This window comes from Phyllostomus hastatus, unplaced genomic scaffold (assembly GCF_019186645.2).
Source record: "Phyllostomus hastatus isolate PE091 unplaced genomic scaffold, TTU_PhHast_1.1 phas_contig_16, whole genome shotgun sequence".
Lineage (NCBI taxonomy): Eukaryota > Metazoa > Chordata > Mammalia > Chiroptera > Phyllostomidae > Phyllostomus > Phyllostomus hastatus.
In genome coordinates, this window is record NW_025333643.1 from 7,491,381 (window position 1) to 7,511,333 (window position 19,953).

General features: G+C 37.4%; 1 protein-coding gene across 2 annotated transcripts in view; it reads right to left on the reverse strand.

Moving 5' to 3' along the window:
• The window catches only part of GRM7 (glutamate metabotropic receptor 7), an 861,618-nt gene that overhangs the window by 325,273 nt on the left and 516,392 nt on the right, over positions 1-19,953 (reverse strand). For both annotated transcript variants that reach the window (XM_045832271.1, XM_045832270.1), the window contains exon 5: positions 3,667-3,807. In XM_045832271.1, coding sequence (XP_045688227.1) covers positions 3,667-3,807 — 141 coding nt within the window. The remainder of the gene's footprint in view (positions 1-3,666; positions 3,808-19,953) is intronic.

Below are 19,953 nucleotides of genomic sequence, written 5' to 3' on the forward strand. Positions count from 1 at the left end.
TTGGCCCCACCAACAAAGTGACCTTTACTTAAACTATTAGCTTTGAGAAGTGAGGTGTAAAGAAAACCACAGTTTAGGGATCTGACCTCCCAAAATGTGGACATTTATCAGAGTGTGCTCTTTACCCCCTGACATTTTCCAAAGTAAACGTTGGTTGATTAGGGACTTAAATCAAAACTGAATTTGCTTATTGTGTGACTTGAAAGCACTAGCAATGGAATATAGTAACTTTTTACAAAAAAAAAGTCACCAACTTATCCTCTGTCATCTCAAAAGGAAAACAAACCTCTGAAAGTGAAATGTCCCCTTCATGAATTTCTAAATGCCGAGTTCCTTCTTTTCAGTAAAAAGGTAACTGATGAATCAGTATTCACAAAGTAGCATTTGACAAAGCGGTATTGTTAGTTAGACAAATGTTCTGTGTAAGCCACAAGATATGAGAGAGATAATTTTTATGGGCTGCCATAAGCAAGCACATTCAGGTTCTCAAAACCTCCTTCTCAGTTTAAAGAATGAGTTTGGGAGCAAAGACCTCGGAGATGATATGAACCATATAAAAATACAGCACATCAGGGATAAAATGGTACAAAATTTGGGACATGAGATGTCAGGCAAATCCAAGACCTGATGCTACTTGGACACACCTTCTACATTTTAGCATTGAGATTCCTTAAGCATTAAGGTTCATTTTCCATTCACAGCATAAAGTTGTACGTTACCTGTCTATACACTTTTTGAGACCTCAATACATTGCTGTTTAATGTACACCCCAGTGAAGAACTCCTGGACATATTATATACTTATTCAAATCCCTGGTTTTATTTTTTCTGTTAGAATTTGTCTTGTATCTTGATTTTCCTTAGGGCTGATGTAAGACAATAAGATCTTCATGAAACCCTCACAGGCAACTGCATTCGGCCCAGAACAAAGGACTGTCGTTAGCTTGCATGGGCTATTACTATGTTTTGGTTTGACTTTAGATCATTTACTTGAATTTTCTAATTTAATTCCCACAACAAATTTGGGTATAAAATTTTATCACCCCCATTTGAAAGTTGGGGAAGGGCTTTCAGAGGTTAAATAATAGCATCCAAGCTCTCACAGGGTACTCAGGAGTAAACTTAGAACAAAACCCAGGTCTCCTTCAGGCCCAAATCTCTGGTTTCTCAAACACTTGCTGTCCTCAATCTCTGTTTCACAGACCACTTTATCTCTGTACTTTTCTTTCTTTTCTTGACCTCAGTATCTTCACAGAAATATATTATTCTTTCCAAAGAGATAATACTCTAAACTTGCTTTTGTGTCAGGGATACACTTGCAAGTATTAAGGGGGAACACACAGCAAGTGAGGTGAAGATGGCAGAACAGAAAAAGTACTTGTAAAACAGTCACATCTGACCTTTCTGCCCACAGATAAGCACTCTGTGGTGACCTGTCCAGAAGATCTTCCTTTATTGTGTGTGTAGCTAGCACTAATTCCATGAGAAAATGTAACTTCACTATAAAGTAGCATGAATGGCATTAGTGCCTATCAAATGTAGTTTGTGTTTCCTGTAACTACGATTAAACAAATCATCAGTAAACTTTCTCAACTTCATGATCCCTTGGAGGGTGGCATCCCCAACAACCCATGAGCAGGATGGGTCACTGCCAAGGTTTAATCTATACAAATGGACCTTAGGCCACCACAAAGGAAGGTAGAAGGATGAATGTCTAACTCAGGGTCAGGCGGTCTTGGGATTGGGTATCAAGAAAGGTTGTGCTATTCTTAAAATATTGAAGATAAAATGGTTGTGTTTAAGTATATAAGAAGACTGGGGATTGACCCTGGTTGGAACAACCCTGATGACTATGAGCCAATCCATTCACTTTCCAGAGACTCTACAGAATATTACATGTCAGAGAAAACTAAAAAACTGCTATTGATCATTTGGATACTTCTAGTATACTTGGATATTCCTTGTCATATAGATAAATTATCCAGACATCAAACTAATTTCTTCAGTTTCCACTTGAAAGCTTTGTGTCACTTAGGTCTAGTCATCAATGAATTAATGTTTTCTTTCATATTTCTGAAAACACTGATGCTACACACCATGGCATAGAGAGTGTGGGTAATATGATTTTCTAGTTATACATTCAATTATGCATATTTATTTTCTATCATTGTTTTACTTACTTTGCTATTCATATTTTTCATATCTTTCCTTTTTTTTTACAGAAAAGGACTTGAGGAAATGCCTAAAATTAAGCATCCTCATATTATTCACAGTGTTTTAGTATCATCTTTTATATATATTATTCCTAATTAATAGATGATTTTGGAATGGGTGTTCAAATAGCTATATTGTGAAGATGAACTAAACACAGGAAGTGTATCTAACATGGGTGTGTGGCTTTTCTGAGCATACAGAATGCATTTTAGAGTTTGGTGGGACTTCAAGGTCATCATTACAAACATTCAAGGCAACTGAAATATAGACTTGGGGAATGCTGTTTAATAGAGGGCTAGGGGATAAGCTAGTAGATCATGTCACATCCTTGCATGATTTCTAGCACTCTTAGGATAAAGACCAAGTTCCACACACACATCCCAACTTAATTTATTCCCTTGTCCATATCTCTACACTTGCAACCTTAGCTCACACATTCATTCTGTTCTTTTCTTTAGTCACATTATTCTGTTTTTCACATCCTGAAAGGTACCACAATTTCTCCTGTTACAACCCTTTGTCATGTCATTCCACCATCAAATTATTCTCCAATTTGCCCTTCCCCAATCAGCCAATGTCCACACATTCTCAAACAGATCTTTTGAGACAGGTTCTGCCTTCAGTGAGTGAAATTTCTAGGTTATATGCCCATATAGCCCCCCAGAGAGTTGTTGCAGACTGTAATTATGTATTCATAGAGAGATCCCTGGAATAATGTAAACTGTCCACCCCCTACTACTCTCTAAGCAGCATGAAAGCAGGGTCCTTACCAGGTTGCTCCCCATCAGATCACCAGTGCCTACTCATAGCTTCCCAGAAGGGAGTTGCTCAATAAACATTTGTGAACAAATCAATGAATGAACATGTAACTTTGCCTTCTGACTACTACTATCTAGATAAGGCATATACACATATGTTTTTAATTTGGAATAATTATACACAGTTACATATGAGGCTGGGTGACTGTTTTTAAGCATATTTTAAATAGCAGGTGAGTCATTAACTTTGATGTAATGAAAATCAGTTGAAACTTTACTCTAAACCTAAGTACTTTGTTTCCTTAATCAAATATACCATCCATGGTAACAGTTGAATCCGGTGCTGATATGAAATTTGATAGAGATGCTTGTCTATATGAAAATGACTTCCTACACCTGGCTACAATATTAACTAAGAGTTATGAAACAGAGCATTCAAAGTAGCATGACCCCTTTTGAATTCAAAGAATCAATGAGAATGTCAATTACTGCTAGATGGACAGACAGAATATAATACAAACTTGTCTGTACTTCTCTTGTCCTGTAAGACTTATGCTCCTGTTCCAGTTTCTGAACAATCTAGTAAAATTCAATTTACTTTTTCAATTTGTCTCCAGCCAAGCTTCCTTCTGTCAGTCATACAGACATTTTAACACTGGCCATGTAGAGTGACAGGACAATGAGAATGAAATTACCTGTGCATTTGCGATCTGTGTCTTCTTTCTTTGACCCACTAATTGTCAACTTGCAGTTGAAGTTTTCCTCCCAGTATTCAGCAAACCAGACATTTCTTCTGTTGTTTTCAAGCGTGCGGGACGTAAAATAGGCATCAAACCCTAAAGGGAGTTAAGTGAAAAGGTCATTGCTTGTGGGGCACTGCAGGAATGTTTGAAAATAGAAATACCAGCTGTGGTTTTTCTTTGTTTTAGTAGGCTGAATGCTCTTTTGTGTCAATCAAAGAAAAAAAAATCACTAGAAGAAAAAAGTATTCTAATGTTAACCTATACCTATATCTCTAGATAATCTGTCAGGCAGATATGTTGCCTGTAAATGACATTTTCACAATAAAGTCTGAATTAGAGAACTTGGGGATGACACAGTGCTCACAACATGCCTTGCATCTCTGGTGAGATGGACAAAGTGCCTATTACCATCATCATCAAAGAGAATAACTGGTAACTTGAGTGCTTACTATGGACCAGACTCTGTACTTCACATAGATTCTTTTATTCATCTCAACACTCTATGCAGTACTTACTATTATTCCCATTTTGCTGATGAAAAACAGAGGTTTGATAAAACAATGTGCCCTGACCATGTGAGCTATTGACCTGTGAACATCATTTAAAGAACCTTCTTTCATTTAGTAATGTTCCATATGTAACTGACTTTCTAGTCAAAGCACAATTAAATTTTTGAAGAAGCCACTGGTAAATTGAGGTCAATATTAACTCAATGCTATCCACAAAGAGTTTGAGATGAGTAGAGATCCAGAAGGCCAGGTCCCCAGGAAATCTCTAACTACCTCACTAGCAGGGTACAACTTTAAATATTCAAATGAAGCCACATGGTCTTGTGAGAATCAGATTGGATTCAGTATCACAAGGCCTGGGCTTGAATTCCAGCTCCCTAATCTCACTAAGTCATAGAAACATGACCAAGTACACACTTAACCTTTCTGGTCTTCCTTTAATCTATCTGGAAAAATAAAGATGACATTACCTTCTTCCCATTGTTTGTTTATAACAGTGGGAAGTCTGGGAACTTACAGAATTTAAGGTCAAGACCATGGAAAAAGATGAACTTACTCTCACATTATTTAAATTATTCCAAAATTTCCCTTAATTTTTGGACCATTAAAAATATAGCTCCAGGGGGCAGGGATTGGGTTGAAGGGGACAAGGGGGGAAACATAGGGGATATCTGTAATAGTATCAACAATAAAAAAAAAGTAAAAGAAAAAATATAGTTCTAGACTCTAAACTACACAAAAGAAGAATGTCAGGTTAATTTAATTCACCACTACATTTTCAACACTGAATTCATGGCCTGACATATAATAAGCCTACTATAAATAGAAAACTTGAAATAAGTAAATAAGACCATAAAAAATGGAAAGAAAAAAGACCTATAAAGTAAAGGAGACTATATATCATTTTAGGGAAAATAAAGAAGAATAATTTGTAACTCTTAGGTCATTTTCCAGGCTATTGTCAGGACATGATAGGACACGATGATGTCTTGATCAGGTACCCAGCCAACTGTCCTTTTATAGCCACCACATTCACTGATTTAGGAGTAACCCAGCTGCTGCATCTGATCTCATTCTGATATCAATACTGATTAATTAATCTATCTGGCTTGAAGCCCTCCTCCCATATCACTCTTCTCTCACAACCCTGCCTCCAAATGACTATTAAGTAGTATAATATAATACTCTTAAATAAAGGGAAATCTTTGGAAAATATAAGTCCTCTGTTTCTAAGATCACTAGATGTATGCACTTGTCTATGGACATACATACACACATTTACCCATAATGACTGGTGACCAATTTTCATTTTCTTCATTTTTGCTTTATGCACAGGGTGGGAACATAGGGTGGGAGATCATATTAAGCAAGGGTGGTAGGTTGTGTATACATGGCCCCAGTGGACCATGCTACCTGGGCTTTCTGCCTTTGTATAACCTTCTCTTATGCCCTTCTTTCTTATCCACGGAACATTGCAAGGTGTCACACAAGCAGAGTCTGGGAAACCTGTGCCCCTGTGGCTTGTTTTTGCAGAATTCTACTTGCATTCCAGGTGCTGTGATCTGTGAGTCTTGTATGTGGTGAGGTCATGTGGAAAGAAAGGAGTCCAGCTAGACTCAAACCTCTCAGAAAAGCCTTCTGGACCATTCCAGCCCCCGTCCCCACTCTCCAGTAGAAGAAGCACTTAGCTAAGACCAGCCAAGTTGCAGAACTGTGAGAATCTATCTTTTAAGTCATGAAATTTGAGGTAGTTTGTTATGCAGTCCTGGACAACTGAAACACTCCTTCATTATCTCAGGACTCCAAGCCCCTCTCTATGCAATGCCCCGAAATACAGCATACTGTTAAGGAAGAAGAGTCCATGATAAAACATCAAGAGGCTTCAGAAACAAACTTTTTGGTCACATGCCACAGGTCTGAACCCTAGCAAAACTCAGAATAGGAACAATTAGCCTTGAGGCACACATTTGCCAGCCTGGAAGAAAACATCTTTAGAGGAAACCTCATCATTTAAAAAGTCTGTCACTTCAAAACACCTCTCTTCAGCCTGTGTCTGCTGATATCCAGAAGGATATGATGAAGGAAAGACTAGTCTGTGGTTCACATGGAGGTAGGTGACTGTGAAACATTTGAAGAGAAAAGGAAGGGAAAGCAGCAGTCACTTCCACTCCCTCTCATGAGAACCAACAGGTTTTTGGAAAGAAAGTACACACCACAGAGGCTGGCTGCAGGAACAGGGACAGGAAGTAGATGAAGGGCAGGTTTTCTCAGCCCAAATCTTTGTCCTTGTCACTCACATGTCTGATTGGCTCAGCTTTTTCTACCTCCTTCTTATAGCGGGCCTGCTGGCCACCCTCACACAGGCTGAGTACTGCTCTTGCTTCCCAAATGTACTTATATATGAATTTCCTGGGGCTCTCATAAGATGCAGATTTTAATTCAGAAGACCTGGGGTGGAAACCAAAGATGATGCATTTTTAACAAGACCCAGGTGATGTTCATACTGCCCATACTTTGAGAAGCAGGGCTCTAGAGCAGGGGTCCCTGTACTCCAGGCCATGGAGGTTCCAGTATGGGCTTGTTAGGAACCAGGCCTCACAGCAGGAGGTGAGCTTGAATGTAATGTGCTTGAATCATCCACAAACCACCCACCCCCACCCAGGTACTTGGAAAAACTATCTTCCACGAAACTGGTCCCTAATGCCAAAAAGTTTGGGGACCACTGCTCTAGAGCAAATCCTGAACTTTGTCAGGTGGGATTTAAGTAATTCCAATGCAGATGGTTAGATATCAATGTTATCATCCTCTCAGCCTCAAGCTTCCCTTGGTTCAGATGAGAGAATCTTCACTTTGCTTTTGTAGTTGAGACTTTTGCTTCGTACCTTGCTCAGTATGGCAGGAGCTGTACCTTGCCATCCTGGAGCCTGTAGTTGACTCTAGGAGAGGTAGAGCATGCTATTGCCTGTTGATGAATTTTGGGGGGTACTTGCTCTATATTCCCCATTGCAGCCTCAAAGATTGCTTCCCTTACCGGTGTTTCCTGTTATCCCTACGGGCTCTTGCCCTGGGATTTCAGTCTTTGTGCTGTGTCTTAGTGTTTCTAAGAAGGTAACCTGACATAACCCTGTGTCTTCACCACATCCTCTGAGGTCCATGGCCTTGAGGGGAAAATTCAGGGCCCTCAGCCAGATACCAGCACAGCATACAGGCATACCTCATTTTATTGCTCTACACTTTACTGAAATTTGTAATTATAATTTTTTTTTACAAATCAAAGGTGAGATCCTCTGCCAAAAAAAAGGTTACAACTTGCTCTGTTATGACATTGATTTACAATGGGGGTCTGGGGCCAAACCTGTGATATCTCCCAGGTGTGTCTGTACATTTGCTTTGAGAAATTTTGCTAGAGACTAGAACTGCAGGTTTGTAGAAGTGCAGCTTCTGTGAGCTGCACTTTCTGTGGTTAGGGAAGTGACATAGTGTAGTGGTGAACATAGACATAGTCATGAAACATGGGTTTGAACCCAGCTTTGCCACTTTCACCCTGTATGACAGGGGCATCAAACTCATTTTTACTGGGGGCCACATCAACCTTGTGGTTGCCTTCAAAGGACCAAAGGTAATTTTAGGACTGTATAAGTGTCCTTAACTAGGGGCAAGAAGCTTGGTGCTGCTGCCAGATAGAAAGAAGGTGCTGGGCTGGATTAAACAATGTAGAGGGCTGGATTCGACCCACGGGCCTTGTGTTTACCACCTGTGCTGTATGACTTTGAGCAGATTACTCAGCTATTGTGTGTCTCAGTTTCCTCATCTGTGAAATGGTGTTAGTCATAATATCTACCTCATAGGGTTTTTATTAAGATTAAATTTATTATTCGTTAACTACTTAGCATTGTGCCTGATAAAGAATAATATTAACTGTGGTTGTTCAATAAACATGTTCATCCATGAAATATTTACTGAGTGTCTACTCGGTGACAGGCACTATTCTCTGCACTTACATATTTTGGGATTAAAACATACCTGGCCCCCCATGAGATTTATAGTCATCCTGGTGGGAAATATAGATTTAAAAAGTTATATTTAAATATAAAATTATAGCTGTAATGACTTCCATGAAGGAATGGTATATGATATATTGGGAGCTCACACAGAGAGAGGTAAGTATTTTGAGAAGTGAGAGAGAGCTTCCTGGAGAAACTAGATACATAGGTTAAAAAAGGAAGAAATAGATTTTACTGAGAGAGGGGGATGGGCAGAGATTACATGTTTATTCAGATGAAATAGCATGCGCTATGTCTCAGGAATATTGAAGTCACTCTAGCATTACAAATTGTCCCAGGAAAACTAGGCCTCAAAACCAACAAATATGAATGGACCATCTTCTGTGTATATGCAATCTATTATTGCTACTGAAATTCTAATAAATGAATGGCATAAAACTTCACACAATGAACGCATATATAAAAAGGTTCATCTTCCAAATAGTTGTTAAAAATTCTGATGTAATCCAGATTTTGATTTGATTGTATAAAAAAATTACATCCCTGGCTGGCATAACTCAGTGGATTGAGCGCAGGCTGTGAACCAAAGCATTGCAAGTTCGATTCCCAGTCAGGGCATATGCCTGGGTGCAGGCCATGGCCCCTAGAAACCGCACATTGATGTTTCTCTCTCTCTCTCTTTCTCCAACCCTTCCCTCTCTAAAAACAAACAAACAAACAAACAAATAAATCTTTAAAAATTACATCAATATTTATAATTACAAAAAGAATAAGTATATTGTATACATTTTCTCATTCAGTGCCACACAAATCCTAGGAAGTAGGCACTAAACTTATGTGTTTTAATCAGCAGACACACTTTAGAAGTAGAAACTAAGGCTCAGATAGGAATTTGAGCCCAGGTCTCCTAATGCTAGACCCTGGTTTTTGACTTCCATATTACTGAGCAGTAATTGACACTTTTTGGTATCACAATCATCTAGAGAGCTGATAAAGAACATGGAGACCAGGTTTGTGGATGTAGTAGCCCCAGGTTTTCCACCACCACCTGGAAGTTCCCCAGGAGATTCTCATATCCAACAAAGATTGTGAACCAAAGCTCTGGGACACAGCTGCAGCCCACTGATTATGCCATCTACTCTCTCTATTATATGCCTTATCACTGAACTACTACATCAGTCATCAGTTCCACTAGGCAACTGGGTAGTTCAATAGGTGGAAGAGCAAAAAATTTAAAGCATACCCCAGTTTATTGTGTTTCACTCTTCTGAGCTTCACAGATTATTATATTTTTGTGTTTTAAGACCCTCCACCAGCAAAATAACTATGACTTGCTTTATTGTAATACTCTATTGTGGTGGTCTGGAACTGAACCCACAATATCTCTGAGGTCTGCCAGTACATGGTAGGTATTGGAATGGGTGTCAATCAAAACAGTAAAATTGGCTACATGGGCTGACAGTGATGCAGCAAAAGCCAGTCTCAGAAAACAGAGCTCTCAGATAATTCAAAGGAGCAGAAGCAGAGGTCAAATAGATGATATTCAGTTTAGCGAATCTGTGCTGATTTTCCTCAGCTGAATCACATTTCTTTCAGGACATAACAATGTGTTTACTTCTTTTTAGCAGGGCTATGGCAAAAGAGACATTAATTCTTATTGGTTCCTTCTCCTCATTTTCATTCATAAAGAATAAAATTGTCCATGGGATATTTAAGTTTTCAAAAGAGACTCTGCTGTCGCCATACATTCGCAATGCCTTGAAATGTACTTGACAGCCTTTGGGTTAGGCACACTCCATACCACTGATTTATTTATTGGTAGATAGTGAGCTGCTGATGCACGCTGGTCCAAAGCTTTCCCTCTGGCTTCGGCCACTAACCCATCACTCTTGACGTATCATTACAGTTTCTGCAGCTTAAAATTTTACCTCCCTTTTTTAGGAACAGGCGATTTAATACAAGATGTACAGTCACCAAGGTGCAACAGAAATAGAAACAAAAATTAGAATAACTCTAATAATCTAATCTAATGAGTGTGTATGTATCACAGTGAATTGAGACTTTTTCTCATTCCACTGGAGCTCAGAAGAAAAGCAATCTGGATATACAATAAAGGAATTCTTAGTGAAATTGCCAGAGTCTTTTGATGTTACCCAAGGCATCAAGACTAGGATTTCAGCTCACAGGAAACAGAATCGGATTTATGTTAAAGGAAAGAAAGATCACTCCTTTATATGGAGCAGGTGAAATTCTCATAATGAAATTGTTCCTTTTCTGGAGGAGATTATTTTAATTTGAGAAACTAATCCCCAGGTGGCTCTGAAGCAAATGTCCCATTGGTTAAATGTTATGCAACATTCCTATAATTTTGGAAGTAAACTTAGAACAGCATAGAAATAACAATTGGAGCTTTAGCTGGCATTATGACTATACTTCTCTGGTTCTTTCCTCTTTTAACTGGGGTGCTGCCCTTAAACAACCCCTGCAATTTGTGACTGAGACAAGAGCATGAAAATTCATAAACATGTAGTTCCTCCTGGGCAGAGCATCTGGGAGGTGATCTTTCCTGCTGAGAAGGAATAATGCTGTCATAAGTGTTTGGCACAAAAGGAAAGCTATCAGATTGTTGAAAGGGGGTCAGTTGTCTGGATGGCCAGTGTCAAGGGAGACTGAGAGATACTAATGTGGCTTCACATGGTATCAGAAAATAAACAGTAGACCTGAGCACTTCTTTACCCACAGAAGTCACACACTGAACGTTAGAACATCCCTGTCAGCCTAAATAGCAGGGAACACCCCAGGCTCGCTTGTTACTAGGCCATGAAAGGGAGGCTCTTAGCTCTTCCTTGTCTGCTCCTGACTCAGGAAGGTGCACTCATGTTTCAGAAACACACAACTCCTGGCACATCTCATGAATACAATATTAACAAGAATAGATGAATAAATCAATGAATAAAAAGAAGAAGAGAAAAAACAGATAAGGAGGGAGGGAGGAAGAGACAGAGAATGTGAGATTAGCCAAAGGGAGAAGGAGAAAGGGGGAAGGAGAGAGGGAGAAGAGGAGGAACAGAGAGGGAAAGGAAAGGAGGCAAAGGGAAGAGGGCAGGGAAAGGGAGAGAAAGGAAGACAGAAATATTGGTCAGGTGAGGAAGCAGGGGAACTTACATTCCCTGCTACTAAGATAATGTATTAGAACAGCAATTTTTACAAAGATCTGTATTTGTTTTATGCCCTTTTCATTTCTATGATGTAAGTCATTTGTAGTAGGTTGAACTATAGCCATTGAAAAATATGTCCATGTCCTAATCCTCTGAATTTTTGAGTGTGACCTTATTTGGAATACATTTGGATATTGAATGACAAGAAATTATTACATTGCAAATTTAATCAAGTTCAGGATCCTTAAATGAGATCATCCTGGATTATCTGCAAGGAACCTAAATCCAATGGCAAGTATCTTTATAAGAGACACAGAGAAGGCACCATGGAGAAGGCCATGTGAGTATGGAGGCAGAGACAGGAGCGATGCACCTATAAACCAAGGAAACTTGGAGCCACAAGAAGAGGTGAGGAAGGGTCCTCCCCTAGAGCCTTCAGAGGGAGCATGGCCCTGCTGAAACCTTGATTTGGGGCTTCCAGCCTCTAGAGCTGTAAAATAATAATTTCTATTGCTTTAAGCCACTGAATTTATGGCCATTTGTTATGGTAAATCCAGGAAGCTAATACACTCCTAATAAGCAAAATAAATCCTGTGGTAGCATAACATTCTACAGTTTCTGTCTGGTCTGAAGGACAACATTTCTTCTCAGATGTTGCGAACTGATGGCTTGAGGAACATGTTTCACCTATAGAATTGTCCTTTCTATTTTGTCCCAGTCTATTTTTACTTTTTTATTTTTTTATTTTTTAAAGATTTTATTTATTTATTTTTAGAGAGGGAAGGGGTGGGGAGGGGATAGAGAGAGAGAGACATCAATGTGCGGTTGCTGGGGGTTAGGCCTGCAACCCAGGCATGTACCCTGACTGGGAATCAAACCTGCGACCCTTTGGTTCGCAGCCCACACTCAATTCACTGAGCTACGCCAGCCAGGGCACCCAGTCTATTTTTAAAACTAATTTAAAAACCAGAAGATTTTACTTGTAAGTCCAGATTTCTGGCTTTACATACTTGCAATGTTAGATCTGGTAATACAGACCCTATTCCTGTGTAGCAGCTATCAGCAGGTGCTGAAGAATGACTTTTTCCTTCTGGGGGCCTGCACTCTTCTGCCCACAATATTTCTCCACCACCTCTGATGGTTCTAACATCTGTAAGACATGTGTGGTTGGCATAGTTGATAGTGAACTTTTTCCATCACCAAGATATGCATCTCTCTTACTTTAATTTACCTTTGCTGAAACTCTATTGAAATGAGAAATGCTATCTCAGGCCCCAGAGAACATATTCTTGAAAAAGTTACTAAAAATATAGCAGAGTTGGGAAAGCAGTAGAAAATAAAATTGACAGATTAATCATCTACCTTCATATACACAAAAAAATCACTTAAAAAGTGTGGTGAAAAGGATCACAATTAAAATAGCTGTCAAGAAATACCTGTGCAAGAACAAGTGTATCTTTCTATTGAGTCAGATTGACTTTTGTTCTTAAGTAGGGTTTTAAGACTTCCCTTATGTCCATTCTTTTGAAGCTAATTTGTAAATTATATGTCATTTTAATAAAAATATTAATTTATTTCCCTTAGAGCTAGACATGTTGCTTTTAAAGTTCATATAAAAATTTAGAACTAGTATAACTCTTAGAAAGAAAGGCAAGGATGCATGAGTGTTTGAGGCTGTTGAGGAAGGGAGGTGAGGAAGAGGAGGGCACACCCTACCAGGTATGCTACAGTAACAACAAATGGCCAATTGCCTAGAATTAAAAACTAACAGTCCTGACACAAGAATAAGGAAATCAATGACCATTGGAATAAAACAGAAAGTCCAGAAATAAGCCCAACTGCACATAGGAATTTCATATCATACAGAATAAAGGCAGCATTTCAAATCACTAGAGATATGCTACACTTTTAATAATAATCTAACAAACAGCAACCAGTTGGATAGTTTGTTTGCAAACTTGGGTATTCTCTAGATGAAATCTGAAACTGTTTCTGGTACACAGAGAGCCAGGACAGACCCAAGAAAGAGTCAGATTGGTAGGTGGCAGATTTAATCAGGGAAATTACTTAACAGGATTGTCTTGGGTGATTCAAAACAAGTAGACCTTGGCATGTGTCTATAGGAATCTTAAAAGCTTATATAGAGTTCTTAACTGGATTCAGTCATGTATTCAGTCCAAATGGTCTCAATGACACCTTACTCTCTTTGAGCTACTTCCTGGCAAATGGCTCCCACTATGGGAACTGTGTGCAGAGTCTACACTCCAAGGACAGGGGAGCAGAGAAGGAGCCTCTGATTGCCTGAGCCCAGCTCGATGGTCAACTGGAATTCACATCTTAGTGATGCTCTCCTCTAACATAATTTAATAATGATCAAATTGGATCCTGGTTAGAAATTTAACCTTGTATGAGTCCACAAGAATATATGAGAAACATTACATGGACATAACTAGATAAGTGAATTTGGGATTTCCAGTCTCTGTGAGGGGATGAATTTTGCACATTTATAGGACCTGGAGATCCTTCACTCTTGGTCTGGGGCCACCTGCTGCAGGATGTCTGCAGTGGGTTCTAGTCCCACATGACATGTCTCCTGATACCCTGTGCACATGGCCCTTCCTGCACTGTGCAGTCCTGTGGGCAGTCAGTTCCTTGTCTGCCTCTCTCAGGAAACTCTGTGGTCCTGGAGGTCAGAGACCATGCCTTACTCCTCTTTGCTCTCCCCCAGTTCAAATATCCATAAACATTTATTGAAGTAAATTGAAATTGTAGACAAATAAATCAGTTTGGCAAGAAGATCATTACTGATCTAATGGGACAAATATAGACTCTGAGATGCACCCACAAATTTGCTGGGTATATAGTAATATTGATGAGAGTGAGAGAAACCAGCCATTATTTTTGAGAGAACAAATAAGAATTATTGCAATGGAAATTATCCCACAAAGAATGAAAATCCCCTGGGAAATTTTATGGATGAGGTAGATGGAATAATGCTTGCAATATTATTCCCCAAAATGCCTCCAAAGGGATGTTGTCTATTATATAATGCTAGGATGTTTGCCATTTTTTTTTACTCTTTTAAATTGCTTGGGAAACAGAAGGACATTTTATATAATCTGAACCTACTTATATGGAAATGAATATGGGTGTAAACAGTATATAATACATTATTAGTTTAATAGTTTAAAGGTTAAAAGCAGGCTCTGAAACTAGAATTCTAGGGTTCAATTTCTAGCTTTGCTATTTGTTAACTACATGATCTTGAGCAAATGACCTAACCAGTCCTAGTTTCTCAATCTATAAAGTGAGGATGATAATGATACAGTATCTCCTCCACAAGATTCTTATGAGGTTTCCATGGGAGAACATATGCAGTGTTTAGGACAATGCATGGCACACAGTAATATTAACTAAATTAAAAGAAAATTAACACAGACACACATGATAGGTAAGAAAAAAGAGAGAAAGAAGGAACAAGATAAGGAAATTTAGGAAATTTTGAACACTAGGTACTGTACATGAAATGTTCAGCTATCAAGATCCTGGCTTTGGAATCAGATGAACCTGAGTGTGAATCCTGGCTCTGCTGACTACTAGGTACTCTAACTTATACTGGGTTGATCACTTAGGTTTCTATTGTTTGTGGGGTTTTCTTTATTGATCTATATATGTGCTTACTTATTCACATTTGCACCCATTCATTCACTTATTCCATCTATAAAGTGAGGATAATAATACCTACCTTATAGATGGATGTAGATTTAAAATATTAAGGCTAAACCAACTAGCATCTTAAAATTGCTGAATACAGGTTCCTTTCATCTTGTTAATGTACACAGTTTTAGTATCAGTCCCAGCTGCTAGAAAACAATTGCCTTCTATCCTCGAAAGCCCCCAACCCCCAAGTGTTTTTCTATGCTATGTGCAGCCATGTAAGCCTAGTAGCCTGAATCTATGTTGGTCTATGGTGGCTCAGGATGCAGAATCAGTAGAGATGAAGGATAGAATGCCAGCCCTCTAGTGGATGCTTTAGAGGTTGAGACTTGAATACCCATTTCCCCTGAGGCCACAGGATGCTTCTACAGAATATGGCAGAGGTGATGGATCAGGTGTGGTGGAAGGCTCCTGCTCTCAGGAACATTTAGCTGGCTAAATGTTCTGTACAGAACCTTGGTAAAGGGCCTGACACAGTGGCACCAATCACTTATATAGGTTACAGCATTATCTTGGGTTTGGGATTTTATTGCCATTACTGTAATTTCTTGCCTCCCCCCACATACCTTTCTCACCTTCCCCTTCCTCCATCCATACTATGTTATTTTCAAGATATTACAAATTTCCATCATTTTTCTTTCTTCCCCAATAACCATGAATATAAGAACAGGGATGCTAAATTTGTTCAGTCTTGACTGTGACAATATTATCACTATGTATCAAAAGTTATCAAATAGGTGCAAACTCTTTGAACTAGCAATTTTACTTCAGGGTACTTATCCTATGAAATAACTATATGCATTTCATTTTTCATTGCTTTTAGAGAGAGAAGAAGAGAGGGAAGGAGAGAGAGAGAAACATCAATGTGAGAGAGAAACATTGACTGGCTGTCCCATCACAGGTGCCCCAACCAGGGATCAAACCCACAATCCAGACACATGCCCTGATTGGGGATTGAACCCATAACTTTTTGGTTACAGGATGGCACTCTAAGCAATAGCCATACTGGCCAGGGCATTTTTAAGAAAAGATATATAAAGTACTAAATGATTAATTTTGTTAAACAAGGTAATATCATGGAGATTATGTAAATAATATGTTCTTATCAGTTAGAAATACTTTTTGAAATATTTTAGGTGAGAAGATATACCATATTTTGCTATGTATAAATAATGTGCATCCCCATTTTGGCCCAAACTTTCAGGGAAAAAAATCTTTCATTTTAATTTTATAATTCAATTTTTTATTTTATTTATTTTTAGAAACAAAACCTATGATCATAATCTAGGGTATTATTTTGCATATGGTATCATTATTGCTTTCTAGTTACACTTTTAACACATAAGCATGAACAAAAGAATTAGAAATATTTATGTAGGTACGGAATTAGCACTACTCACATATAGGGTACATCCTTATTTTTTCCTCAAATTTTCAGCAAAACATGCACATTATACACAGAAAAACATGGTAATGTCTGCGATTTTATCCAAAATGTTTCTTTACAATAAAAGTTCAAAGGGGATAGCTAAAACATGATTACCAAAATATTTATGGCATTTGAAGGTAGGTAATCAGTTCACAGGAGTTCATTGTAGAATTTGCTCTACTTTTATGTGTGTTTGATATTTTCTATTAAAGAATATTTTAAAAGTAGTTATGAAGATGATTAGAGCATTTTTCATAACAAGAAACATTTAGAACATCACAATTTTTCAAAACAGATGATTAAATAATATTTGTATGCTGCAAGAATATGCAGTCATCAGAATTTGACAGACAGAAAATTACAGTTTTTAAGAGCATACTCTAGGAACTGGGAATTCATATTACCATGTTATATTGAAAAAGTTAAAAATACTTTGACACTATGACTATTTTATATGTTATGTATAAACACATATAAAATATAGTTATATATTTATGAAAGTAATATATTTAAATAACTATATTTTCAAAAAGTTTTATATTTATATATATATTAAATATATAGCATAAATTTACTATATATTTACTATACATAAAGTTAATTATGTATATAAATTGCTCATCAAATATCAATACTGGGTTATTACTGAAAGGTCAGTGATACTTATTTTACTTTTAGTTCATCCATGTTATCTGATTCTTTACTATAGTTATATATAACATAAATATAAAGCAAAGCACAAAAAGTTAAGTATAAAAAGCATGTATGTAATAGATAAAATATATACCACCAAAATATGTGTCCATTCTATATAATATTCAGTTGCTCGCATGTAGTAAAATATTGTAGAAGTATCCTCCAGATAAGTTAATTCCTATTTTCATGCATAGCAAATTTTCACAAATGTAATCTATAAATCTCTCATTTATGACTTTATCAAAACTAGATATAATAAGCATAGTCATGTCACCACTCCCTCCATCTACAACCATGACAGACATCACCAATCAATCATGATAATTACTCCTAAGGAGGCTAGTCTCCAGCTTCGGTGCAGCTGAGTGCTTGAGGCATTTTTTTAAGATAAAAGTTACATGCTGTCCTTGACATGATTGCATATTTTCAACAAATTGTTCCTGGGAAGTTATTATATATCACATACTATTCTTAGATATGGAAACTTAATTTATAATAATACAATCTAATAGTTAATACATGACCACTATGCCTGAAGCTTTTGCCTAAATGCTTGGTATGGATTTTATATATTGGACATAAAAAAAAAAACTGACCTCTGCTCTCAAAGAACTCTAGTTTATAACACCTCTGGGAAGATATGAATGACAAATATATGGTGTTTTTATTTATTGTAATCTGCTCAGTATTTTTATTAAAGAAATGTGATAGATTGTAGGGACTGTCTTTATAGGAAACCAAGAATAGTAGAGTATGTTGCAAAATTTGTTAATGGATTGAACAGTTTCTTCAGTTTGATCTTATTGTTTGCATTATACAGATTTTTTTCTGTAGAATTTCAAAATTTAGAATTTTTTATCATTTCCTACTGAGCCACCAAAAGGCTTCCAGTGGGAGAAAAAGTCAAAGTTGAAAGGGAGCATACCCTGAAGTGCATGGCACACATGTGCACACATGCACACATGTGCAAACACACACACTGTGTGGTATGGCACCCCAACTGCTGGCAGGGTTAGAGCCTACCTTGTAAAGATTCTAGTTGCACAGAAAGCCTACCTTACAAGATTCTAGGATAGTTTCTTCTTTATTTTTGTTTTTTTTTTTAAACCCAGCCTTCAATAATCAATCATGTACCAGAGTTTCTCTTCTGTGTCTCATGAACTCTTAGACCCTCTCCATTTCTTTCTCAGCATCCAGGAAGAAACACAACAGTAAGCACCCAGATGGGCTACAGGACCAATTACCTAGCCAGGTCATATGAAGTCCAAAACACTCACAGAGGTTCTGGCAGCTGAGATTTGCCTTTCATAGAGAGGGCCTTTAGACAAGATGCCTGCAGGCGCATATCCTCAAGGACTGTGCTATAACAATCCACAAACACTGGTATGTGTTTATCCTCCTAGAAACTCTTCCTCAGTTCTAAAGGTGGCATTTTTAGAATATCTACGTCTAGAACAGTAGTTTATAGCTGTGACTACCCAATGGAATTATGCATGAAACTTAAAAAAAAGTGTATCTATACCTAGACTCCAAGCCAGACTGAGGGGCCTAACCATCAGTATTTTTAACTTTCCAGGTGGCTCTGATGCACAGTCTGGGTTGACAACATCCACTCTAGAATATCATGCAATTTAATACTCTTTTGTCCATTTTACTCACAGTCCCAAAAGAGTTACTAGATACTAGAAACACAGATGACAAGGTCCCTGAACTTGAACATATTCGTTCTTGCTATATATCATGATTACTCAGATAATAGGACATGCTTAAATGTCATCTGAAATATAAAATTAAAATTGAAATATGTGCCATAATTGATTGCAACTCAGCGCCATTCTTTGAAAATTGCCATTCATTATATGAAAGCTTTCCAAAATTTTAATTAATAATACTCTGCTAGATATAAAGTATACATGTGTTTATTCAACCTTGCCATCCTAATGAATATAAGGTCAGATTTATGTTTCCATAGTAAATGTTTTAAACATTCGTCATACATAAGTTTTTTGTGCAGAAATGTCTAAAAATTTTTGAATCATATTAAATTATAATAATTACATTCATGTGTGTATATAATTTTCCAACAATCATAATCTTACAAAATAATGATTTTAACCCATAGAAAGTATTGAACTGTTCAACAAATGGAACGTACAATTTTTCCAGGCAACAACAGAAAAAAACAGACAAACTTGTCAGAGAATCATTCTGCTTTGTGGAAGCTTCACATCTTATTTTTAATAACTGTACAAGAACCACGTTGCCTGGTTACCATCTCATTTTGTACTCTGATCTAAAAATGTCTCAGCAGCCAGAAGTTCTGAGTATGTTCAAAGCCTAAACTTATATAATCAAACATCCATAACAATCTAGAAGGAATTTTACCAAAATGATATTTCATTTTCTTTCTAATCACAGAATTAGCCACAACCTAAAGATTGGGTGGCGAAAAAATCACCTAAATTTTTTATGGAAAGACTTTTCTTATGCACTATGAGAAAAAAAGAAAAGGCTAAAAAAAGAAAGGAAAAGAAAAAGAAAATCTGGTACAATAATTCCAGTGTTTCAAGTATATAATAATTTACTATTTGAATTCCCATAGAAATAGAAACAAAAAAGAAAAAATTTTATAGAGACCAAGAAAAGCTTAAACTGATATTTAAAATATCATGTAATAATTTCATGACACAGGTCACTTTCATTTTGTGGTATTTTTCATGTTTTAG